Below are 27232 nucleotides of genomic sequence, written 5' to 3'. Positions count from 1 at the left end.
CAGGACACAAAACCAGCTTGGATGTAAGAAACATGCTATCGGTAATTGCTCACTGGTCCAGAGGTGTGGGGTTTTTCTTTTTACAGCCCCTGGGGCTGACAACAGACTATTCTTTATACAGGTGGCTGTTTGTTTCCAAATCAGTTTGAGTTGGTAGCATGATTTACATGAATTGTATGCTATGAACAGTGCATGTGATTTCTACCTGTGTTAATATATGAAGTTGCTTAGAATATATATTGATTCTGGTCTCCTAAAATGAACTTGGACTTTTGAGATTATAAACAAGATGTGTTTATAGTCTCAATTTATTCAATTTTAGAATGAATACTGGGAGAATGATAAGCCACTATTTCTATTCTCTTTTCAGTTAATTTATTTTGTACAAACTATTGGTGCAGGCAGCAAACTTGGTATCCAAGGTATCTGAAGACTGCTTTTGGAATAATAGGACTGAAGTGACAGAGACTGAAGGAAATATTTTGAGTATTATATCTTTTTCCTGACACATGATGTACAGGTTATTATGGCACAAGTGTTTGGAACAGCTGAAATGGTTTTAGGTATTGTTTGGCAATGATATTGTTCAATGATATGAGATAGACAGGCTCTGCCTCTTTCAAAGGGAATAACCAATGGTGAAACAGATCATAGTAATACTTTATATTCCTAGAAAAGTAATTCAAACCTAAATAAATAAATGCAAACCTGTAAACACAATTACTATGGCTCTTACTAAGAGTTTTATTACCCCAGAAAACACTGCTTGGCTTAATGCCGTAGGCTTGTAGGATCATAAAAAATACTTGGTTGAAAGATTTCTCTCAAGATCATCTGGTCCAACCCCCTGGTCAAAACTGGGCTAACACTGAAGATAAATCAGATTGCTAAGGAATTTGCCCAGCCAAGTTCTGAATATTTACGAGGATGGATATTCTGCATCTTCCCTGGACAACCTGTGCCAGTGCTTAACTACTCTTGTCGGGAAGAATATTTTCCTTAGATCAAACTAGAATTTCCCTTGATGCAGCTTATGATCATCCTCATCCTTTCATTGTGCTCCTGAGAAAAGCCTGCTTCTATCCATAACCTCCCTTCCATTTGTGTAAGACAGCAAGTGAGTTTCCACCATGAATCTTTTTGAGGCTGAGCCCACCCAATTCCCTTCTGTCCCTGTACATCACGAGAGCCAGCCCCAAGGCTCCCTGTTGGACTCCCTTCAGTTTGCTCGTGTCTCTCTTGTAGTGAGAGACCCAAACCAGGACGCAGCACTCTACATGTAGCCTCACAAGTGCCAAAGAGAGAGGAATTATCGCCCTCCTTGACATGCTGGCTATACTTTACCTACTGCAGCTCAGGCTATACTTTTGCACTGCATGGGCCCAGTCATATTCAGCTTCTTGCTTACCAGTGTTCCCAGGTCTTTTCTGCAAAGCTACTCCCTACACGGTGAATTCCAACCTGTACCTTTGCACAGGGTTGTTCTGTCCCAAGTGTAGGACTTTGCATATAAATATCAGTCTTATTTTTTGTTTGCTGTGCATGGAAACACATCAGATAGGTGTGTAAAAACAAGGATCCAATATAACAGAAGCATATTGTATTGCCTCTGCAGATACTTACAGGAGTTCTTTAATTGTTTTTCCCTACAAAAAATGTTTTGAATTGTGGTGAGTCTACCACTTGCCCAGAATGGGAAGCAGAAGTATTATACCAACATCCCAGTTCTGAAGTTTGGAGCTGTTTTACACACTCATCCCAAAGCCCAACAACTGATTCACTTTTCTTTACCACTAGGAAGTCTAACAAGGCTATTCGTGCATAGCTGGTTCCTAATAACTGCATTCTAGTTTCAGTTGCTGTTGCCTTTTCTAAGCAATTAATCAGAATCACTGCAATTATAGATAAGTCTTGACTTATTAAATAGATATTTAATAGTTTCCTCTGTGCTGATTCCTTTCACCGAGAAGGAGCAATGAATCAAATAAAGAGCTTCTGCTTGTGTTGATGCAGCAAAAAGGAAATTTAAAATTTTAACATTAAAAACTGCAATGTCATTGTTTGTATAATAATGTTCATTAATCCTCTTAACAAAGCATTTCAGTCTTCACTTTTATGTTTTCCTTTTCTTTTGTTTTCTTCCTCCTCATATTTGAAGTTAAACAATAGGATAATTACAGTAAAAAAACCTGTCATTGTAGTCTGTTGTTGGTGAGAGCAGTGTAAACTCTGGATTTTATGATGAAGGCATCTATGCCGTGAATTTTTTTTGCTGTAGGGACCTTATCTGAAGCAGGGTGCCCTGATGATATAGAAGCTGGTGTGCTCTGGTGCTCTGATCCCGAGTGAGCTGGCTAGTTCCCTTAGTAACACAGCTGCAGACAGAGCTGAGGAAAAGTTGACCCAGTGGTTTGGGTCCAGCAAGGATCATGATTATAATGATAGCCTGCTCCAGTTGGCACTAGGCTTAGACAGGATAGACATGAGAAGATTCACAGTAATTGGCACAGGGATCAGGGCTTCTGGCCTGAGGCAGAAAACAGACAGTATGACTATACCCAAGGGAGTCCAGAACATGGTCCCTGGCTTTTAGAAAGGAGAATGTAGTGCTGATCCAGTCAATAACATTAAAACATTTAAATTGCAATTAAATGTTATTTGTCTTAATGAACCAGTCCTCACAGAGTAAGTGCCAAAATCCACAAATATAATCCTTGGGGGAAGATATAGAAAAGAATATGCAGTGATGTGTCTAGAGGGAGAAACAATCTAACAAATTTAGGAGTCTACTTAATGAGGTTGGGACTTGAATCTGTCATTAGTGCCAAGCAAATATACTTTTCACAGCCAGTAGATAGAGAATTTTGACATCTACATTTGAAGTTAAAATAACTAGAAGAGCTTGGGTTTTCATTAAGTATCTGGGAAAATATGCAAAATATGAAAAGTAAAATGTTCTCAAGAAAGAAAAAGTAACTTGTCTTAATTCTTGTTGAACTGGAGCACAATCATTGGAAAATGTGTGTGACAAAGCAGCAGACCTCAGAGCTAACATTTCCTGCCAGCTTGGCTGTAATGGCAGTAGAAAACAGCACAACAGAGAATCTGACTGCAAATTTACAAAAGTATTACTAAGACAGTTTATGATAACCATTTTCTTTTGCTTCCTCCCCCCCAAAAGATATTTAACACTTATCTGTTAGAGAATGGTATCAGGGATAGTTCTTTGTGTTACAGCACAACTCACTTCTACATAAGTCAAAAAGGAAATCACTTTCCTTTGACAGCTTTCATTTCTAGTTCACAAATCACATTCTTTTTCTATGTAACATATACTAAATGACCTACTGATCTCAGAACAAGAATTTAATTTGGACCTCAGATTTTGTTAGATTGCTTTGTAAGTGTAAAAATGAGCACTCTTACAGGTGGGTTACAGAATATCTTTGCGTATTTCCTAATGCAATGAAATTAATACTTAAAGGTAATATTGTGCTACAGTAAAGAACTGACTTGACTTTGATGATACATTATTTATAAAATAAGTATTTTTATAAAAGTATTATTTCTATAAAGACAATATATAGTTAATAGTATCACTTTACAGTGTTATTTCTTCATCGTTTCCGTTGACTGAAGGATATGTATTATAGCAAAACTAAAGATCAGATTTAATCAGCAGTGAAAATTAAATCCTGGGCTACGTATATGCTTGGATATCACTAGAATCAGGCTCTGCTATTATTTATACCAGATTAGTTTTGCTGGCACAGTGAATAATTTTTGATTTTCACCAGTCTCGGGGAAGAGCCAATTCCCAGCATGACATCTAAGAGAATGAATACCAAAACATTTTCAGATGGGCAGACTCTATGAAGGAGCTAAAGATGTGCAACCAGGAATAATCATTATAGCAAAATCCCTTGCGTAATTACAAACTGCTGGAAGCTTTTGGAAGCCATTGTAATGTGAAAATATAAACTTGCTGATTGCTAATTATATGGAGACAATGTCAAAGTCAAATAACATACAACATAATACTGACAGTACAAAAGATACTTTGAATACCTCAGAATGTAATATCTCCAATTAAGGAAGAAAAAATATACTACAGCGAAAATATTTTGGCATAGGCAATGCAGAACTGGCAAATTAATGTCACAGAGTATTTCTATTTCTGCTAGTCATAAAATATTTGTGTAAAATACTTTAACAAAAATTTTTTTTAGCTCCCAGTTCAGCAGAGGACTTAGATGTCTACTTAGCTTTACTATGTGATCATCCTAGATGTGATTCCATACATTTATACAGGAAATGTCTTATGGCTTGGAGCATGTCTTTTTTCCATCTACTTCTACTGTTCCTTTCTAATAGAAGGTTTTGTAATAGTTAGAGTATAAATCTCATTTGACCAGACAATTTTGCCATGAAGACTTTTTTTTTTTTTCTGTAGAGAAGGGCTTTTTAGTGGATAAATCAAAAAGTCAAGTGTAATAAGGATTCAGGATCAGTAATAAAATATATTAATCACAGATAAACTTACTTGACCTATATAACTGTATGCAACCTATGAGTAATGTCTCTGAGACAGCCTATATAGGTGGCATTTACACTGTGCGTCCCAGGAGGTCTTCCCTGCTCCCAATTCCTGTATGTGCTCGAATACTCACTTATTACACATGAAGACATGGTGTGGGGTACACAACATCTTCCCCTCATTTCCTCTGGAGGAAAACAGGTCCACAAGGACAAGCAGGGAGATGCAGCGTGCAGTAACAAGCTCCCCTTCTCTGAGCAGCTGAGGAACAAGACTGTAGCGTTCACAATTGAGTACACTTTTCTTCCATCAGGGTACCCCAACTGTTCCCCATTCAAGAACTTCCTTCGTTATTCAGCTAATGTAATAAATGTAGGTATCACTACTGAACTTATTTCACAGCATATGGTGACAATCTCTCAACCACAAAAATGGAGCAAATAGTCTAATTTGTGAAAATTAATTTGGACATTTTTAATGATGTCATGCAATTCCTTGATAAATGAAGCAGAAAAGCATAAATATAAAAGAAGTGTCAGCAAGAGATTTAGGGTAATTTTCCAGTTGTCTGAAGAAGACACTTTGGAGTTGTTCATAGTGTATATTATATGGGCAATGGAGCTCAGAACCATAAAGAAAAAGCTGCAGTGAAGAGACAGATATTTTTGTTGCTTCAGGACATTGTTAACTAACCTTGCCAACAGTGTTGTTGGATAAAAATGACAGCATGTAACTGGATATCTAGACCTCTCCGAAATGCAGTATATCATCTATAGACACTGTGTTGTGGTTTCTGTTACAGACCTTTGCCTGCAATACTAGAAATGCTTCCCTATGCATACGGCTCTTAATAAGCTACATAGTATTTTATATGCTTGCTCCATACTACAGTATTAGTTGCTTCTTATGTGTTTAGGGTCTAGTAAGTTATTTAAAGTACATTACTAATGGTGCTCCCCCTAACTCTAGCGACATCAAATATATAGTCTATGTTAGTTTTCTCCTATAGTCAGAGGATCCAACCAATGCTAAAACTGTCCTGTCACAGTCATAATTTGAAGAAAAAGTATGAGAGCTAATTTCTTGAAAAATAGCAATTTAAAAAATTGTCTTTTCAGTGTCTGGGATTTGAAAATTTTCTGCACTTACTGAAAAACTTCCTGTGACTCAGAAAGCAATCCTTGTCTTTAACACATCGTACCTTAGCAATACAGTCACAACATGACAAAATCTAATATGGGTATTAGGAGACAAGAAACAATTTTTCAAGCCTGCTCAGAAGTGCTTTCTGTATTAACATTGAAAGTTTTGCATATTAATCTGTTTAAAGATTAGAACTGTGTGGCGCACCCTCCAGATGGTGCAGTCAGCAAGCATCTTCTCATGGCATGAGGTACCTCGGCATCAGCTCCGGTCTACCCAGCCCCAGGACAGCCCAATACTTGGTGGACATTGGAAAATAACCCCTCCTTTTACTTAATTTCCTCCACATTACAGCGAGGAGATTTAATTCCTTTTTAGCCATGCTTGGCAAGGAGTAAGCCCCTTACGTCTACCAGCAGCCTTTGCTAGCCACTGGAAGTTGTTCTTCACCTGGGTCCCTAACACAATGAGGGCAGCCCAAAGGGGTTGAGAAAGGGGACACAGGCAAGACTTAGGAACTGATTACTTTCAGGTGAGAGGATACGTAATGGGAAGATATTAGGAAGAAGGGGAAACAAACATGGATGTGGCAGACTCTGGGGCAAAAAAAAGGAAAATAGTTCACTCAGGGATTAGTCCATGAGTCATACTTTTTCACTAGTCAAGCAAAGCACTAATCTGTACCTACCCAAGCAAATTAAGGTGAAAAATTTTGTAGGGAGTCCCCTGTTAAAAACTTCGCAAGAACATAACTTTGAAACCATCTGCTCTGACTGCAGCAGTATTATTCCTGACATTTCTATCTTGAAACAAACACTCTGAAACCTTGCGAATGCATTTTTCCTGATGGAAAAGAACACTCTGTTACTTTTCTTTAAGGCTATTTTCAAGATGCTTATGGTATGAGTAAATTTTCTTGTCTTTCACAACAGTCAGAGGCAGCTTTAGTGCTGGTGTCTGGTAGGCAAATACCTCTCTGCTAAGGACAGTGGCATTTCATTAATATACGCGAGGTTTGAATTTGGCTCAGGTTAATGTTTCTGACAAGATCCAGATATATATATAAAAAGATGCATGCTGCCTCTCGTTTCATTCCAAACTAAAGAGCATTTCCTACCAGTAGTAATTCCAGTGATTTCATCAACTATTTGAGAAGTTACCTATTATTCATCCCCCAAAGAACTTAGCTCCTGTAGTTATAAGTATTATCAAAATAACGTAAAATCCCAAACTAGGTGCATTTGATTAGAATTATTTGGTGTAAATTAAAAATTTTATTATTTAATAAGATAAAGAAGTTTGTACATAGCTTTATTAAGTCTTCAGCTAATGGTTTAATCCAGTATATGTATATGTGCATGTGTGTAACTGTATTGGGTTTGCATGGCAAGGTTTTGGTATCGGGGGGGCTACAGGAGCAGCTTCTGTGAGAAACTGCTAGAAGCTTCCTCCATGTCTGACAGAGCCAATGCCAGCCGGCTCCAAGATGAACCCACCACTGGCCAAGGCTGAGCCCATCAGCGACAGGGGTAGTGCCTCTGGGATAAAAGATTAAAGCACGGGAAAAAAACCCTGTGCAACTGCAGCCAGGAGAGAGGAGTGAGAATTTGTGAGAGAAACAACCCTGCAGACCCCCAGGTCAGTGAAGAAGGAGGGGGAGGAGATGCTCCAGGCGCCGGAGCAGAGATTCCCCTGCAGCCCGTGGTGATGAAGACCATGGTGAGGCAGGCTGTCCCCCTGCAGCCCAGGGAGGTCCACGTTGAAGCAGATCTCCACCTGCAGCCCGGGGAGAGAGGACCCCACGCCGGAGCAGGGGGATGCCCGAAGGCGGCTGTGACCCCATGGGAAGCCGGCGCTGGAGCAGGTTTGCTGGCAGGACTTGTGACCCCACGGGGGACCCACGCTGGAGCAGGCTGTGCCTGAAGGACTGCAGCCCGTGGGAAGGACTCACACTGGAGCAGTTCGTGAAGAACTGCAGCCCGTGGGAAGGACTCACGTTAGAGAAGTTTGTGGAGGACTGTCTCCCATGGGAGGGACCCCGCAGTGGAGCAGGGGAAGAGTGAGGAGTCCTCCCCCTGAGGAGGAAGGAGCGGCAGAGACAAGGTGTGATGAACTGACCCCAACCCCCATTCCCCGTCCCCCTGCGTCACTGGGGGGGAGGAGGTAGAGAAAATTAGGAGTGGAGTTGAGCCGGGAAGGAGGGAGGAGTGAGGGGAAGGTGTTTTAAGATTTGGTTTTACTTCTCATTACCGTACTCTGATTTGATTGGCAATAAATTAAATTATTTTTTCCAAGTCGAGTCTGTTTTGCCCACGATGGTAATCGGTGAGTGATTTCCCTGCCCATATCTTGACCCATGAGCCTTTCATTATATTTTCTCTCCCATCCAGCTGAGGAGGGGAGTGATAGAGCAGCCTGGTGGGCACCTGGCATCTAGCCAAGGTCCACCCACCACAGTAACATAAGGAAAATGGTGTTTCTCTTCCTTTTTTTTTTTTTTTTTAAACAAAATGCAACAACTCTGGCTCTCTCTCATCCATATGTTGCTTCTACTCTATATCCCTTATGTCAGGTCTAGCATGCTGCTACTCTATTTCCCCTTTATAAAAGAAAGCATTAGGGAAAATAGGAACTAGTGATCAAATAGAAATATGACGTAAAACACTGGAGTAGACTTAAAGTTTCTTTGAAAAGCTATTTGAAAAATATTAAATATTTACTGGGTTTGGGGATTTGGGGTGAAATTCAGTTTTAAGGAACATATTTTAAAAACTGAAATCCCATCATGAAGAACAGACAGACCATAAAATATTGTACAGGATAGGAATATAGCCTGACAAGGATTAGTGAAACACCGGGGAATGCTAGTGCCTAGTTCTTATTGTGCAAGCATTATGTAATGTATCTGTAAGAGTTTTGTCAGTATAAAAGCATGTAAGCCTGATTTTTAGAGAATTAGCAGGGAACATACTGAGTATCGTTCATTCATGGTTGTGGAATTCAGTTTCACTGTTTACAGAGCTCAGTCATGCTTTTCATTTTCATAGTGACTTCCACCTGTGTTCTGTGAATTCTCCACAAATGTTGCTGGTTGACTAATGGAAGTATTTGTGAACTTGTTTTTCAGTTTGAAATCAGCTTTTGAGGCACATGTGTTTTACAGTCTGTTGGCTCCTTGTGTACTCAACCGACAGGGAAGTCAGGCTTTATTGTGAAAAGTGAATTTTGATGGCTTTGTACTATACTTCTTTCATTGAAGGAAGGGCAGGCTGACCCAGCCCTGTCTTATTGGTATTATCAGCATGAGTCGGCTTGCCCAGGCTGTGGATTTTTTTTTTTTTTTAATCTCTATCCAAAAGTTATTCATCGTAACATGCATGGCATGGAAATAACTTTACAGAGGTAACAAGGAACTAATCATCTTCCTTTCTTCTTCTCTCTGTAGTTTGTTGCTCAGCCCAACTGCCAGCAGCTGCTCGCATCCCGCTGGTACGATGAGTTCCCCGGATGGAGGAGGCGACACTGGGCTGTGAAGATGTTGACATGTGTTGTGATAGGACTCCTTTTCCCGGTCTTCTCTGTGTGCTACCTGATAGCTCCCAAAAGCCCATTAGGGCTGTTCATCAGAAAGCCATTTATCAAATTTATCTGCCATACTGCATCCTACTTGACTTTTCTGTTCCTGCTGTTGCTTGCCTCTCAGCACATTGACAGGTCAGACTTGAACATGCAGGGACCACCACCAACCATCGTCGAGTGGATGATATTACCGTGGGTCCTGGGTAAATGTATTACTAAAGAAAATACAGTGAAAAGTGTTTAGACCCCTGTGGTTTTGCCAAGCATTCCTGAGGCAGGAAATACAGTAGAGAGTTCTGCCATGAATTATTGACCTACCAAAACAGGCAAATGGTCCATCTCCTCCAATACCTAGCAAGAGCAGTAGACAACTTGGGAAGAGTTTAAAAATCCAAAGTGTCACCACCTGATATAGTACAGTGAGGGAAAAAAAAAAGATATCGAGGGTTCCTTCCTGTGATTAAGCAGTGCACTGAAACATACATATTGATATTCTTTTTAATATTTATTTTCCTCAGGCCAGAAATTATTCTGATTCTTCTAAGTGTCCATTTTTTTTCTTTGTTCGTCTACTTTTAAAAAAGGGTCCCTTTGCCACGGTGATTATTTTTCATGTATTAGAATGAGGCACAGTGTCATTTCTGGAGTGTTATCATGTTACCTAAAGTATGCTTCTTTCTAATATAACAGACCACCCTATTGCAAATAGTGCTGACCAGCTTTTTCAAGTGAGTATTTTCATTAAAATACACAGGCAGCGTATTTTTGCTGTGCAAAACCATTGATGAGAACTTGTCACTCAACTTCAAGCAAATATTTTACATCAGAAGGAATAAGAAAATCCCTTAGCATTTTTAAAATGAGGAAAAAAATCACTACTCTGTCTTGATAGTTTAAAATAAAAATTTTGGTCTGGGATTATTGAAAGCCAACTTGGTGTGGGCCATGTTGGCCTTAAATGTCTTCCTGTGTGATTACTCAATCCTATTGAATTGGACTGTCCTAGGTCCTCCCTGCCTTTGCATGTCTGCTCTGCTAGATGGTATCTCTCTTGGTGTGCTGTGGTCTCTTACCTGTTTCTTACTTTAGGAACGAGCACAAGTTGGACCAGGTCAGTCCAAATATACTTGGTCTTGACTGAAATGAAATTGTAGAAGGAGGGGCTTAGTAGCCTTAACTGCAAGAATTTAAGTTTGATATCTTCATTTAAATTGTCATCACATAGACAAGTTTATGCACAAACTTTTCTGAAATATTTTGGTGGGGTTTTGATACTGTTAGCTCTCCCAGAGCTTCCCATTAAGAGATGCTGTTGCTCTTCACTTTTGCAACTTTTCCCAGACACCTGGCTTTTTTTAGAGCAACCAAATTGACAAGGCTTTTGGCATCATTGATCATATATAATTTACAGTGCAGTGTTTCATTTATAATACACTAATTGGCAGTGCCTGATATTCCAGAGAAGAACAAGTCAGTGGCTTTTCCTCTTTATGTTCCTTGGTAGAGCACTGTGGGAAGCAGGAGGCAGGGCTACATCTGTCTTTCACTTAAGATAACAAGCATGCATGACTGAAAACTCTGCGTACACTTACTTGTCGGGAACCTCTCAGAAGGACCTGCCCTCCATACATGAGCTGCTTTTTGAGATTTACCCCATGATAGCACTGCATAAAACAGTCCTCATCGCCAGCCTTCACTGTAAGGTGTGTTGTCCTTTGCTGGGTAAATGTTGCTACTAATGTTAAAAAAGTCAATATCTAGTATTATTGCAAAGCAGTTAATCAATCTGGCAGGCTGCTTAGAATAGAATGACATTTTCTACAGACAAGTCAGACTAACTTCAGTGTGTAAGTTTCACATTTAAATATTAAAAAAAAATTTCCTCCAGTAAATTTTCCCAGTTTTGTACCATCAAGAAATAAGAAACCAATATAAAAATAATTAGGTTGATACATTACTTCCTTAGGAATAAATGCTACAATGCTGAGGAGGGGCAAGGGGCTCATCTGTGCTGTCCCGTGCCCCGAGGAGATATTAGTAGCTTTTCTGTCCGGCCTTCCAAAATAGCAGGTGGTCAGTATCTATCCAGCTTTCACAGTATCTTGAGGCTGAAGGATAATGAACACAAATGCATAGCTGACATATAGACCTTGACATGCCAAAGTGGGTTTTATCATTAACCTATCATTTTAAAGAAAGAAATTAGAGCCCAGAGAAAAGGCACAATTTGAGAAGGGCAAGGGGTAGTTTCAGCTAAAGGCAGTTCTAAAATTTTGGTGACCAACTCCTCTCTAGAAAACATGCAGTGGGAAGAGGAAGAACCTCCTTTGCCCTCAACCTCTGACACTGTTGTTTACTTAGGAAAGGGTTTAATCCCAAAGCACTTGTTTGAAGAAGCCATTAACCCTAAGAATTATGACTATCAAGATGACTATCATTTCTAAAAGCAGCATTAATACTTGCAGTATAGACTTATATGGCCAGATGATGCCAGTACTGCCTGTGCTGAATAAGCCCTTCCTCTGCAAGCAGTACAGGTCAAGGCAAGGGAACTGCTTGCACAAACAGATATTCATGAGCATGGATAAAGATCAATAGTCAGATACCATGTGGTCAAATAGCTTGTGGTTAATCTAGACTGTAATGTTCAGAGAAACTGTGCCTTCCAGAATCTCTTGCATCTAAACCGGTATATTTTACACACTGATCTCTAGTGGTTTCTAACTAGTGGTTTCCTGTAGTTCCAGTTTCACATTTACTGGGTTCAGGTTTCAGACTTTGGTTGTTGCAGTGCCTTAGCCCACCCAAACAATAAGGACCCAGACTAACCCACCGTAATCGCAGGCAATTAATTAGGTACCTGAATTCCCCCTGTCATTGAAAGAGACAGACACACATCTCCACAGGACGCTTTGGCTCACAGCACGTGATCAATGTGTCTACAGCTTTTGTTTGTTTGTTTGTTTTGAAGGAATGAATCTCAGCCAAAACCTGCTGTTTTCATATTCACATACAAACTGTGGTCTAGGCATCTTTTAATAAACCAAATAGTTTTATTAAGTCCTTATTAATAAGCTAAGGTTAGTTCCAGGCCACAGTTTAGTCTGTCATCTCATCTCTTCAAACTATACAGTTATGCAGTATCCTTAAAAAGGGTAAATGCAGCACTCTTGAGTTACACAAGGGAGCCTAAATCTAAGGTACATAGGTATATCTTTGCATTTTCTGGATGTAAACAAAAAGTGTTGACGTCTGACACAAAACTAATGTGGCTCTAGGGTTATAGTTTTTCTCTGAAATTGGAAACATGACCAAGTAAACCCTTCTCCCAAAGCAAAGGCTGTCCTTGCAGCTACAGCATGTCAGAACTGTTAACATTTTAAACAATAGAATTCTTTGTTTGTCTTTCACTTAATTCAAATAGGTCTGCGTGTAGTTTACATTTTAATAGCTACCTCCCTTAAAATTAAGAGAATAAGAGGATCTCTACTTTCTAAGCTTCTCATTGACATGAATTTCAGCATACATATACTTCATAGAACTTAACAAGTTTCAACATTGTCCGTAACAATCTAAGCTCTCCAATGATCAAACAGTAATTAGCATTTGCCTACTACAATGTAATAGAAGGCTGAATGTGTATAATTAGGACATATTAAAGGTGTCACTAGAGTAGGAGGCTCAGAGGAAAAACCTGTATTGGACTACATTTCCATGGAGACTATCAATTTTACATTTAAAAAGTCTCTTAAGGAACCTTCTGCATTAATTTTGTCTTTTACATGATTAGATGATTACACAAGTGCTGTTACAGTACGTGGTGATTATCCGTGGAACAATAAGTCAGTATAACACGGCTAATGTTCTAGCTTTAAGAAGCAGTTGTGGAAAAACCTCGTGGTAAGAGGAGTCAGAATCTCCTGTCCTTGCATTTAAACAAATAAGAAACAAGCTTTTGCTGGTAAGGAAAATTAATTTTGTTCTTCTTATTAGCTGTTGATTTAGATCTCCCAAGCATGCCAGATGCTTCACACTACAGAAACATAGACCTGTTTTCTATACTTGAGAATCCATCACCACTGAAAAAAGGACAGGAAAAACAAAAACCCAATCTTGTGAAAAAAAGTGAGGAAGAACAATATTTTCCATCATCAAATTCCCCATCCTATCGCTGAGTGGCCTCTGAACATGATAACAGTGATGCAAAGGGGAAATCAAATAAGACCCAGCCTCACCCTCTGTGTGCCTTGACTGCAGCTCCTGTAAGGATCATATTGATCCCTATAGACTTGTCTTACCTGTTCTTCTTCCCTACACCCTACCCTCAAACCTAACAGTGACCATGCTCAATGTCCTCACAGTGGGCATTTGGCTCACTAGGGAATGCTACAAAATTCAGAGGAGAAAGCCAACAGCCAGACAAACTTGGTGCTTAGTAGATACGGTTAAAAAGCTCCCTGCCAGTTGTTCTGGGTGGCTGCAGCAAAAAGAACATTTTTTAGGCAAATTTGTTTTGACGAGTTTTTTGCTCTTTTATGGGCATCTTTAAATGTTCATCGTAATTGTGTTGTTCAGAATACTGCCTGGAGCAGGAATGCAGCCTTACTGGATTTAACAATGCATTCCCCATCCTTTCTGTCAGAGTGGTTTATGCTATTGGAGTACGTGAATCTATAGAGAATGTGGATGTTTGGGAACTGCAAACTGTAGACATTTGTGGTCAGCAAACTGCTGGTGGGATGTATGGGAGTGTACAGTCTTGTCAGTACTTAGCGCAATGTACATCCAAACCAATGGCACAGCAAGACACTTCAAATGAAGAGACCATAGAGGTGGCAAGTATACTGTGCATCATCTTCTAAATTTGGTCAAGAAAGTGTTGTGTAAAAAATAAAACAGTTAGTACAAAATGACATGTTCCAGGGAGCAGATATAAAGGATAATGTGGCCAGCAAGATGAAACAGTACATAACCAGTAGTGACAAATAACGTGCAGAAGAGGAAATAATCCCAGACAAAGCTGGAACACAACTTCAGTCAGAAAGAAGGATAACGCACATAATGAGCACTCAAGGCCATTCAGTCCAAACTACTGGTAGACACAGGCTAACTGCAAAGATAGGCCAGATTGCTCAGGTTCTTATCCAGTCAAAGCTTGAATTTCTCCAGGGACAGATATTCCACTGCCTGTCTCAGCAACCCGTGCCTGTGTCTAGCCTCTGGTGAACTTTTTTCCTGATATCAGTTGGAATATCCCATGCCACAACATACAGTCATCACCTCTTCTGGTGTCCTTCCAATGGGCACCTCTAGGACAAGTCTGGCTCCGATTATTCATAAGCAGCAATTTCGTTAGTGGATGACTGCAGTAATATCCCCCCATTAGTGTTCTCTTCTCTAGGCTGAACAAACTCAGCACCCTCAGTCTCAGCCTCTTCTTGTACATCATGTGGTCCAGCCCCCAGTCAGCTTGGTGGCCTTCCAGTACGTTCACTTCAGTCAGTTAATCTCTCTCTTTTGTTGGGGATCCCAACACTGGACCAACTAATGAGATTATTTATTTAAACATCAGGAGAGCCACTTCTTGTCAGGACTGCCTGAATCTTGCTGTAATAGGACCTTTTACTCAGTCACTTGTAGGTTTACCAGGTTTTAAATATTTAAGAAGAACATCTTCTGTGTAGATTATTTTATCTTATTCTTTGGTTGTTGGTGATGTTGGCTGATATGTGTCTTCTTGTGTTAAAGATTTAATCTAGAATGGTCTTGCCATTTCCAAAACTGAGGCCAAAGAAAAATGGCTTGTTTTGATTGTGATAAAAAAAAGTCAGGAGCCTTTTTCTTTGGGAAAACACTTTCAATGGTGCCACAACCTCCAGTTAAATATGGGTAGCCGTATGTATTTTTTGGTATTCTAGTAAAAATCTATCCTAAATTTGAAAAGCCTTTGTAAATGTGTCTCTGTCTAAAATGGAGCTACAGACTGTGCTTTGGTTCCTGAATCCCATCCATAGTGTCACAATTAGCCTTAATCAGTGGCTCCAAGTCACAGTAGCAGAGATGTGATCTCTGGACAAGGGTACCCCTGAACTTAGCAAACCTGGAACCTTTTACTTTATCCTGTCTTCAAATCCTTTCCCTAAGCATTCAGGACCAGCTACAGTTTAGGCTAGATGGAACAGTGGTCTGTCTTATCCTTACTGGCTTTTCACAGTGTTTAAATAGAGTACAAAAAATAAAGGGAGTTCTCTTCCTTAACAATGACTATCTGAATGTTCATTTTACATACACTTTTATTAGCTAGGGAAAACTTCCCTCCCACAGGCAATGCCTTAGAACTGCAAACAAGGAACCTGCTTTTACAAAATACTATGAAATAATCATATATGGACAAGTATTCAATGCAATCAGATGTTTTCATGGAATCACCATACTTTGCTGATGGAAGCAGGTTTTGGCAGGATTCTGAGATACTCTTTGGACTTCAGTCCTGTTTTCAATTGAGTACCATTTTGCTTGCTCCTCTAGCATTCAAATATTTCACATTTTAACGTTACAATCACATAGCTTGAGGATAAAGAAAACAGAAAAGGTCTGCAGTGGGTGTGCAAAGCCTAGCTTTGATGCCTTTGCTTCCTAGTACGGGCATTTAGTAAGGAGGCTGTTGGGTTTTTTGTCTTCTTTAATTCTCTGTCCTTAAGTTTCCCTTTCTCCCATTTTTAGCAGAAGTGGTGAATGTTTCACCCACACACCGTTATTCCTGCCCTAGTACTCTTGTGGGATAGAGGTTCAGTCTTCCCTCAGGCTGAGAAAAGGCAGGTTTCCTGTTCCCTGTGCAAGAATTTTAGCCATAAAGCTGCAGTGCTAAACATTCACACTACTCTTGGGGGATATAGTTTAAGCATTTCAGGAAAGGAAGGTGTTTTGGATGCTGAAACTCAGTCTCATGTAGACATCTAACTGAAGCCCTGAGATAGGCTTCTAAGTGCTGGTGAGACGCAATGTTTGCGACTCATTCCTCCTTCCAATTCCTGCTGTTCCTCTTGTCCAGTCTGTCTTAGCACTCAGTATTTGTAGGCTGTGGACCTCAGCTAGGCGCTTGAAATTCAAAGTGAGCATAAAATGCCATTTATGGGGAATTTAGGTCTCTTGCATGGTGAATTTTACTTTCAGTACTGTGTACTTAATTTAGACATTGAATCATGGAATATTTCAGTGACTAAACTCCTTCATGGCACTGGACTCCTAAATACAAAGTTTAGATCCTCAGTATTGAGATGTTCAAATCCTTACATGCCTGTTAATAGGAGAGAAGGGGATGAGCAGTTTCCTACATCCCTAAATATCCACTTCTGGCCTTGCCAAGAGCTGCACATACAATGCCAAGCTGGTCTGTGCAGGACTGTCAGAGCCTTTGAGCAATGCTATAAAGGCCTTTCTATGTTTCACAGACAAGCTATACATTCATTTATTCTGCCCGCAGGTCTTGTATTTCTTTGTGGATCTAAGCCTTGTGCACGCCTGAAAACTGTATTTCTTACTATTAACTACCTGATAAGAATATCTTCATTATATTATTCTAGCAACACTGAGGGGATGTAGTAAGTGCTGGCAAAGATAAGGAACATGCAGATGTTTGGAGATAACACTATAATGAATATTAGATTGCAGTACTGTACACATTGGATACATGTTGCTTTATAAATTAAGGCTGTCTATGGTAATAGTTAGGATATAAGCCTTGCTCCTTACCCTGTCCACAATATTTTTGTGAAAGCAAGAAACTATTTTCTGTATTAAATCAATTTTGATAAATACATGCCACAGTTTCAATGAAGCCATGGAGATTAAAGGATAATGAGTAAAATTATGCATGCTTCACTCCTCATGTAAACCTGTTGAGCTTAATAGAGATTTACAAGCAGTAAATGAGGATATACTTTTTCTTTAAAGAGATTTATACATGCCTATGCAAAAGTACCTGAGAGAATGGACCAATACTTTTGGCTGGCTGAATTTCTGTCTACAACATTATTGTACAGCAGAGTTCAAAAGCAGAAATTTGCAGAATTTCTGTACTCTGTGGCCATATTTAGGTACCTGTCCATAGCCCCTTACTCCAAACTCAGGCATTTAGCAAGTTTGGTTGTTATAAATCAGGATTTAATCAAAGAGACTAAATCAAAGTAAACATAAAGAAAGCAACTCAGGTGCCCATGAAGAGGCACTTGGTCCCATTTTTGAAGTGTGATATACTCACAGAGAGGTTGTGCCCATGATAAATACCCTACAGGAAACCTGTACCTTTTCTTGGCAATGCATGGGGTGGCCAGCTTGGATCCGTAGGGCATCTAAAACAGCACTAGACACTTCTGTTTAAACATGATACATTCAAAAAATACAGTATCTTTCATGTTTCTCTACATCATGACAACTACACCATCACCATCTAGAGTCCATTGGTATGGAAGGCTTAGGTGCACGAACCTGAAATGGTTTGGATGAGCATCTTTGATTAATTTGAACTTTATTAACCCCACTAGCCAACTCATATTGAACATAACAGTCAGTCCAGGGTTACAATTTATTTTTGCATACACTTCAGGACGTTAATCATTTTTTATTGGCTTATATTCCTGTTCGTTACCAAAACCCTGTTTTACAGAGGCAAAAAAAAAAAAAAAAAGAAGAAAAAGGACCAATAATGTTAAGATAGATATTAAGTAAGTTAAATCTCCTTTAATCTTCCACTATGATGATGAACTACAATTCATTTGCATTTCAGAACATTTTGCAAAGGAAATCCAAAAGACTGCTTAAAACAATTTAACTGATAATTACATATATTTGCTTTTGGCATTTATATGAGTACTGTGAAAGTCAGATTTCTTGCTATTCAAGTTATGAAAGAAAGTGTGTGGTCTAAAGATACTGGCTACTGTCCCTTCTAAAGATACTTGGTTAAGGAATAGCTATCCCACTTATATGGATGCCTTACTGCATAAATACACAAGCAACTGAACAATCTGATGCTATTGGACTAGGTGCTGAAACTAAGCCATAAATATTTGAGGGGCTGTTCAATGCTGGTTGTCCAAACCGTTTGCACCTGCCATTCCATAGTGGGTGAAATATATATATATAAAAATATATATATATATAAAACCACCATAATTCATAATACCATGCCTAGACCAGTTTCATTTGCAGCTGATGACTGTTTCTTAGAAATTATACTTTTCCTTGAACACAACAGTAAATGCACTGCTGGTACCTAATCAGCACTGAATACTCTCAGCTCTGATGGTGTATAGTTCATCCAAAAGGCTCGAATGCTCCATAATCCTTGTATTGTTCATTACCTTTTCACTGCACTCCAGAGGCATTACTAAACTCATCTTCAGTGCTTCTGTGGGAGAGGGAATTAAGTTCAATTGCAGAGATAAGAAAGTGAAGACAGAGTGAATTGAGGTTAGATATTAAGTATTCTCAGTTTGAGGTGTGTGCACAGATAATTTAAACCAGCAATTCCCAGACTCAGCTTACTTGAGTATAACTGTCCTGGGAAGAGAGCTGGGACATAAATGATGCCTCTGGCCATGTCATTCCCAGCTCTTTGCCTGACCTGACACAGGACCCAGACACTATGCACAGTTGTTCCCCTCCCAGACAGCCATTTCCCTGTCTCCGGGGGAAAGCAGAAGGCATGCTGTTGATTTTGTGCGTGTTCCCTTGAAATAGCTGTATTCTGTTAACAAAATATGCCCCAGAGATTGGGAGCCCCTGAATTATGCCAGGATGCCTCTCCTCTCTGTTCCTCTTGTTTCCTTCATATACCTTCGGCAGAGATCAGTTCATCAGCCCAGGTGTAAAACAGGAGAGATATTTCAAGCCTTATCAATGCTCACTGAATTCCCTGGAATGGCTTTCCTTTGCTTCGGAGAGCTTTAGATCATTAGCAGCTTGTCTCACTTGTTGTGTCTGTGAAAAACTCTAGATTGCATAGTAGAGCAAAGTTGAGTTTGTCAGTTAAATGGTTTCACAGTCCAGTGGAAATATGTTCTCCAAGAAACGTACTAAAAGGTTGTTGTTGAATTTGGCATGCAGAGATTGACCCTGAGGAACCTCTTGCTTCCCATCACTTAATGCTAAGGAACAAAAATAGCACAGAGCAACCAACCTTTTGTGGAAAGGTAAGGCCAAAATTAGCTAGGGATCCACAAATGTTTTTTAAAACAAAAATACTTTGGGATACAGCCTTTCATATCTTTCTTTGACAAATCTTAATGTTATTATTTACAGTGAGACTTTAACCATATTTATAATTATAAACAACAAAAGGCAGTGTTGTGGAGATGGCATAACATTTTCGTGAATTTCCACAGTTGCTGGAAAATGATTTTTGTAGTTGCTCAAGATTCAGTGCAAGATAGAAATTTAGACAAGGTGTATCTAAGATTTTTTGTCTTAGAACTTAATACACATTTGAATGGATTTTGTGGGTGAGTTATTTCTTTGTTGTTTGTTTCTTTTGCATGGGAATGAGAGACATGTTCCTTAGGAATTAAATTACAGGTCTAGGGAGCTGTGACTTGATAATGGATCTATCAGGATAGATCCAAAATTTTTACGATCTGAAATTTATCTGCCAGCCCGCACAAAAAGATATTGTGTCTAACCCAAGGCTTTATCCAAAGGGACAGAGAACATTCATAAGAGTATTGAGCTGCTGCCCTGCTCAAAGTTCCAAGGTTTGCCAATGGAGTCTTACTTTATGAACAGAAAAGTAGGTCCACATTTTTTAAAAGGCATTTCAGTGTTTAATATCCAGAGACTTCAAGACTGGAAATACAGATTCAAAATCTAAGTCTATACATAAATTTATAAAATAAAAGCTACTCTTACCAGTGTGTATGTATTGATGTATCTACATATACAAATATCTACACATTGATCATAGGTAGTATGTCATATCCATTACCTAATTCTTAAGGATTTTTTAAAAGTGTTACAAGGTAATATTAATGAAAGATGAAAGAAGAAAATTCTTATTTTATTTCAGTGCCTTTTGTTCTTCAGTAAGAAGTGTTTTAATTTCTATCTGTTTTGTTGGCTTGGATAAAATTTATTTTCACAATATGTAGGGTTTACTTTAGAAGAAAGAACTTTTTTCATCAATGTTCAGAAATGTGTACTGCAAAAAAGAAAATATACCTAGCACACAAATTCCATTTTTTTCCTCCAAATTTATTTTATCTGATCTATTTTAGTTCCTTTCTTGCATCACACAAACTGGACTTCAGTCAAATGGTTGCATTCATCAGCTTGCATGTATAATACTTCACAGTGCTATACAAAACCTCTCCATGACTTCTGTCATTCCCAGGGCCTCATGTGGTCTGTGGGATTCCTGCCCTGAATGTATGTCTATTTCATCCCATTAAAACCATGGGGCGTTTAATGAAATTTGTTTCTATCATCTCAGCCTGTTTCAAAATATCCATGCTGTTATTTCTATTTTACTGCTTCAGTATCTAGTTATAAACAATGCAAAAAATGCTTGAAAGTCTCACCTTCAACTTTTCAATTTAAGTCCTTGATTAATGAGGTGGAAGAGCTGCATAATGTTGATAATTTCCTTGTAAGTGGCAATAAATGATAAAAGCAGGTTGATGGCGAATGTATAGGTGAGGGTATAAGAGGCAGGTATGAAATCTACCTGGTGTGAAGAGATAGGAAGGACACAGTAGGAGCAAAGAGACAACCAGAATATAGCAAAGATTATCCAGCTAAAACAGTGAAATCTGCTCTGTGTGGACTTATTTCAGCTAAATACAGGCACCTGGAAGTTAGACATCTGTTTTAATCCAGCCTGATCCTCCATGACTCTCTTTTCAGTCAATGGGAAGATTGACCCACCTGCAGATGACAGGATTATTGCCTTGGAGATGCTTGTTTCCTCCGAGGGAGGTAAAAAGGCCTTGGGCAATGAACTTGTCCCTGCCCTGACTGTCTAAAGGCTCTTGCTTTTAGATCTACCCCTTGTATCTGCCAGATGGTTTCTCGTAGCAGTTTTTTCCCCAATACCTGTGTGATGTCCCATCTGCTTTGTTGAGATGTCATCTTTCTTGCTGCTGAACATGTAGCGCTGACATGAGCTCTGTCACCATGGGGTAACATTGATGCTTTGGCACGTTAATAAGCAGGCGATGCCTGGACTCTTGATCTCTTTCCTACCTGTAACAATGCACCCATTAGACAGTCTTGTCACTGCGTGTCTTCTCTTCTATCATGTCAGATTGTATTTTGGAATTGCCCAAAAGTTTCCTTAGATAATAAAGTCAGGTTGTGTCCAGCTATCCGTAAGTCTTCTAAATAGAAAAAGGAAGTGTGCAAGGTCACAGAGATAATGCTGCCCTGATCTTTGGATGTCCTTTTCTTTTTAGAAAAAAACAAACATAGATTTTCCTAGCCTTTTCCTGATTCTCCCAATGAATGTAAAAGAACAAAATTGGCATATTGTATCAGACCCTGTGAAGATAAGAGCTGACTGACTTCTGCCCCCCCCCCAACCCTTCCTTCTTGCAAAAAGATATGATCTACAACAAGATTTCAAGACCGCTGGCTATGTGACTGTAAATTAATCCTAAACAGCACGACTTTAAATCCCTGAGGTTTGCTGCTCAGAATAGCTCCATCATGTAAGCTCACCAAGCCTTAGAGAAGTCTTCAGCTTTGCCGAAGGGCTCTGGGATTTCAGAGTACGCTTTTCTAGGATAACCCTTCAGGCACACTTGGGAGGATTTACAGAACTTCAGAGATCCCGGTTCTTCCAGCATTCATTGCTCCAATTGAGAACCCCTCAGGATACCTAGCCATAGAAACCTGGTACCTGCAAAGACTCTGATCTCAGCTTTCATGGTGAGATTGTCCTGGAGTTGTGGATTTTGGCAGTCAACCTTAGGATCTTGTACCTTCAAAGATTTGCCTTTAAAAAGACATGTCTGGGAAGCTCTACTGTGCATACATGGATTGTGTGTCTGTCACAAACATAGCATCCATCAGTCAGCCTAGTTTCAAGTTCTCTGGAGTCCTGTAAGATCTCAGTAACTGTATTTATATATGGATTTTGCACTTAGATGCTTTGGCTGGCAAGAAAGACTAAACTATCACACCTCCATTACAGCCAACAAAAATGTAAGATTTCCAGTTTTTCGTTATCATTTGCTTGAAAAGAACAAGCCCTGCATCAGGATGAACATAAAAGTTGTCTTGAACCAAGAAAAAATTTAGAACCACCACCATTACGATGTCAAAGTATACTCGGAACTTTCAGCTGCCAAGTGACTTCAACATTGCTGGTAGTTTGGATTAGTTGTGTTTCTAATTCAAAATAGTCAAATTTACAATAGCCATATACTCTCTTCCACTATGCAATAATAGGTCAGTATTTCTCTGCTGGTGTCAACTTTACAATTACATTTCATTTTCTGAAGCCCAAGAAGTGCTTGGAAAAACAGTCTGGCTTTTCACTCACAGAACAAACCAAATGCAGCAGCATTAGTCAGCATTCCTTTTTCAATCTGTACATAATTCTGCTATATTTTAGACAGTGCTATCAAAGCATATGACGCTGAGGAACGGTCTTACAGAGAACAGCTGTGTTGTGTTTGTGTCAGTTCATGTCTTTGGCTGGTTGTGAATCATGGAATATCTTGGCAGAAGACTTTAATGAACCTACAGCCTCTCACTTAAGCATTCATCTTATTAATCATCCCAACCTATTTCTGCTCTGTTTTTAAAGCGTATTTTAAAGGGAATGCTTAACTGTGATGAATTACAAGAGTTTATTTAATTCTGTGAATGTGTGTATTGATTTCTGTAAAGCCTTTTTATTTGGGGATCTTCCATCAATGGAACTGTCTGCTTTCTGTGCCATAGCCCAGTGTCAAGATCCTGGGGCTACATCTGTATTATTAAATAAAAAAGAGCAAGGAACTGTTCTTTAACATTGAGGCTGTATCCGTATTACACAGCCTTTGGCTCCAGGTCTCCTCCGAGCCTGGAGCCAGGTCTCCTCAGGCTCCTGCAGCACAGTGGTGATTTTTATGTGCTGTTCTGCAGGTAGAGCAGGGGTGATTCAGAGCAGTGTCTGAAATGTGAGGGGTATATTGCAGCCCACAAAACAGCTGCTTTTATGACCTGATGATGCTTAACATGTCATGCCTAAAAGGTAGTGGAAGAGCAAGCAGGGATATTGGCAAGTACATTGACTGCGTGTTGAAGGTTGGAGGGGACTGTGGAGGGAAGGGAGAGCCAGACCTGCTGTTGTCCTGTTCATACTGTGTGTCAGGAGTGACCAGCTCTTTGAAGAGAAAGTGGTTAAGTCATTTCACAGACTGAAATAAGCAGGCATTTAGGAGCCTGCCAAGTAGCCCTGTGAAGGGGTGTTCCCTTTGTGATGGCACTTGGGCAGTTAACAGCAGCAGTGGATGCTGTTAGTGGATAGGCACCCCTGCCATGCAAAAATGTTCAGCTGTTTTCTCACTGTGACTCATCAGAATTGATTGCAGCTTGAAAATAAATGTTAGCTTCTTAACAGTGCTACATTCTGTGTATTAGTTTTATCTGATAATCTAAAGACAAGAGTTGCAATGAGCCTGTCTAGGCTGTTGCAGACACTAAAATGGGCATATCCCACTTTCCTGTCTACATGTTCCCACCATGGTCCTTTCTCAGAATGTGTTCCCCCAGCTCTGCAGAATGCTGAAGTAGTGATGGTGGCTTGGGTGAAAATGAACTCTATGAAAATATAAGTTGCTGGACAAATCAGATGACTTGGATACTTCTGAGACTCGTGATTACTGATGATGACACACAGAAACAAGATGGGAACATGTGGCTGAGATTTGAGGGGAGAAGGTAGTGAGGAAGGGAACCTTTCCTTTTGAAAACAATCAGGAGACAGAAAGACTCAAGCCAAAACACTACAAAATGAAATTGTACTCCTCCCATCTACTGCCCTCCTGCCTTCCAAATCACTCAAAACCCTATCTGGTACAAACAAGAACAGACCAGGAATTACTCCTTAGGGATCATGTTTGAGAGAAGACACAAGTTTTCCATGCAGTCACCTAGAAGACCATTGAGACAAATGTTAAAGTTCAAGGTGAATTAATGCCAGACTAGAGTGATGCAGGACTCTATAGGCCCCTGCATGAAATCTGTTCAACAGTTTCTAAAGGGACATGTGATAAGCAGGTGGAGAACAGCCATGTTGAATTAACTGTATCTCAACTTCTATATGTGAGACTGGTCTCTTTTGTGGTGAATTTTGTCCCTTTAATGAGCAAAAAAGTAAGAAATTCCTTTAAGAAAATAATTAATTTTGAAAAATTAAAAGCTCTTCTTGTAGTATTATTAAATAAGGTCTGTAGATAATAATATGAAACATGCATCTAAATGTCCCATGTTGTTTTATTATACCATATTATACAATAATGTGGAGTATCTTCTTCAGAGAGGTTTTAATGTTTATAGCATTAAAGAGTCTCCACACAGTTGTCTCTGGAGCTGTTAAACCAAGTTTATGTCAGACAACTTGCAAAATTTCCCACTGGGGTTGAATATTTCTGTATCACTTTGTGTCCAGTGCAATGCATGCTCTGCACACCTGAAAACAGTTTCTATTGCTTCATGTCTCAAAGGAAGGAATCAACAAAAAATATTCTGCTGCAGACACTACTCTTCCCTATGGAAAAGGGAGACTTTAGTTCAGCATTGACAATAATAATAGAAATTCTCTTCCTTATTGTGTGGGTTCCAATTGAAATAAATTAATGTGTTGGATTGACTCTCGCAGTCATATATTTTCCAGTTTGAATTATATTGCAGCAGATACCAAGGACAGAGTTGGCAGTGATGACTGATTTTAAGACCCTCTTTATACCTATTGGGATACGATGGGAAGAGAGATTGAAGAAAGCCAAAGAAATTGCCCTTGTACAAGCAGATGATTTTTTTTAGTTTTGCCTATCAAATTAATTCCGGAAACATTAATGGGAAGATAAAATTTCACCTAACTAGATGTGTAATTTAGAGCACTGATCCACTTTCCCTTTATAAGTAATGTAAGGAGAATCAATCCATTGTGAGATAAGTGTCTAGAATAGTCACAGCCTTTTTTATTTAATATTCATGCTTAATGAATTATGTTCTATTTACAGGTTTTATCTGGGGTGAAATTAAACAGATGTGGGATGGTGGACTACAGGACTACATTCATGATTGGTGGAACCTCATGGATTTTGTAATGAACTCCTTGTACTTGGCAACAATCTCTTTGAAAATTGTTGCATTTTCAAAGGTAAACTCTTTTTAAAAACTAAGCAAAATATTTAAGATAAATGAAATTAGGCTTCAAACTTTCTTCTGTATCTGGAGGTTCTCAGTCTTAGCAATGCAAGAGATGTGTGATGTGCTCATTGAATCTTCTGCAGCTATGACAAGAAGCTAGACCAAGATAAGAGCAAACGAAACATTGTGATATATACTTTTTTCTTCTTGGACCTGGCAATCTTTTGTTATTTGATCCTGAACAGTCATACTGTCATTTTCTCGGGAAAGGAAAATCGCTGGTAATATTTAATAATGTTTTGTGTTTAGTCTTTGCCTATTTTTCAGTAAGAAATTATTTCCCCTAAGACAATTTTACGCACCATGCAAAACTTGCGGATAGGACTACAAGAAAAATATTTACTCAAAATTAGGGGGCTGGGGAGGGGGGGGAGGGAGTTAAAGAGTAAGGTTTTAATTTTGTTTTTAAAAATAAAGCTGAAGGAGATAAAATGGTCACTTAAAGCTGGTTATGTTCATTTTCTCATCCTTTTCATGGACTTTTTATGAATAGTTTTATATACCCACTGTTTGAAGTATCTTCCAGCAAAACAGCCCTTCTTTCCAAAGCCATGGAACATGTTGCATTTTCTATGTATTCGACATGATCCGTAATATGATAGAAATTCCTCGTAAAATGAAGTATTTTAATCAAAAGGTGGTCTTAAGCACAAGGAAACCACATCTGAAAGGAAATGAAAGCATTTCTTAGCATCTGTCATGGAGCTCTTATCACATCCAAGTAAAGATAACAAGCCCATTTTTACTGGCCGCTGTGATCAGCATTGTATTTATTTCAGCTGTTTCAAGTTCCCTACCACCAGCTACCCTGTATGCATAGAAGGAGAGTCTCTCCTCTGCCAAGATCCTTTTGGCTGGGAAAAGGAGACAGCCGTCAAGTAGCTGGTTACAGCACCCTCTCCTCAAACAGCAGCTGTTCCTGCTGCAGCCCTGCCATAAGTATAGAAGAACATAGGAACCGCTAATTTGTGTCATCTTGTGTCTATTCACAAGGGTCCAAATGTCAGCCCAGCAGGGGCAGGGATGAGCAAAGACCTGTGATCTGTTGACACACCAGCCTCCTCCTGTGACAAAAGGTTTCTGGCTGCAAACCTTGGGAAGTCTTCTCACTCAAAGAAATTTGGAGCTGTTGCCTGAAAAAGCAAGATGCTCGGAAGTGTGAGGAGAGCTGTCATTTAAAGCTGATGAAATGCATTTTTACACACAAGGATACCTTATCATAAAGTGAATGGAAAAGAAATAGTCATTTCACTGTCCCATGTAACAAAGCAAGCAGTTCATTGAAAATGCACATTTCAAAGCATTGGAGATGGCCAATTATTCACTTAGAATGATATTAATTAGAAGACGTTATAATCGTTTCATCTCCCAGACAGCTTCTGCTTACGATAATCAGATTCCAAGGTGACAGTATCTGGGATAATGTGCATCCATTACTCTCCAAATTAGTGCTAGCATGCCAATCCTAATCAACACAGTGCATAAAGCACTATCTTTGGTTCTGCAGCTATTATTTTTTTACTGCATCTGCAATGTTGCACCCAAATACCTTTTTGT

General features: G+C 39.3%; 1 protein-coding gene across 1 annotated transcript in view; it reads left to right on the top strand.

Moving 5' to 3' along the window:
* The window catches only part of TRPC4 (transient receptor potential cation channel subfamily C member 4), a 92201-nt gene that overhangs the window by 41106 nt on the left and 23863 nt on the right, over positions 1-27232 (top strand). The window contains exons 3-4 of the mRNA XM_052812559.1: positions 9126-9462; positions 25486-25625. Of these exons, the coding sequence (XP_052668519.1) occupies positions 9126-9462; positions 25486-25625 (477 nt within the window). The remainder of the gene's footprint in view (positions 1-9125; positions 9463-25485; positions 25626-27232) is intronic.

The sequence above is a fragment of the Harpia harpyja genome, chromosome 17, assembly GCF_026419915.1.
Source record: "Harpia harpyja isolate bHarHar1 chromosome 17, bHarHar1 primary haplotype, whole genome shotgun sequence".
NCBI classification, from domain to species: Eukaryota; Metazoa; Chordata; class Aves; order Accipitriformes; family Accipitridae; genus Harpia; species Harpia harpyja.
This window is presented reverse-complemented; position numbering and strand designations above follow the sequence as displayed.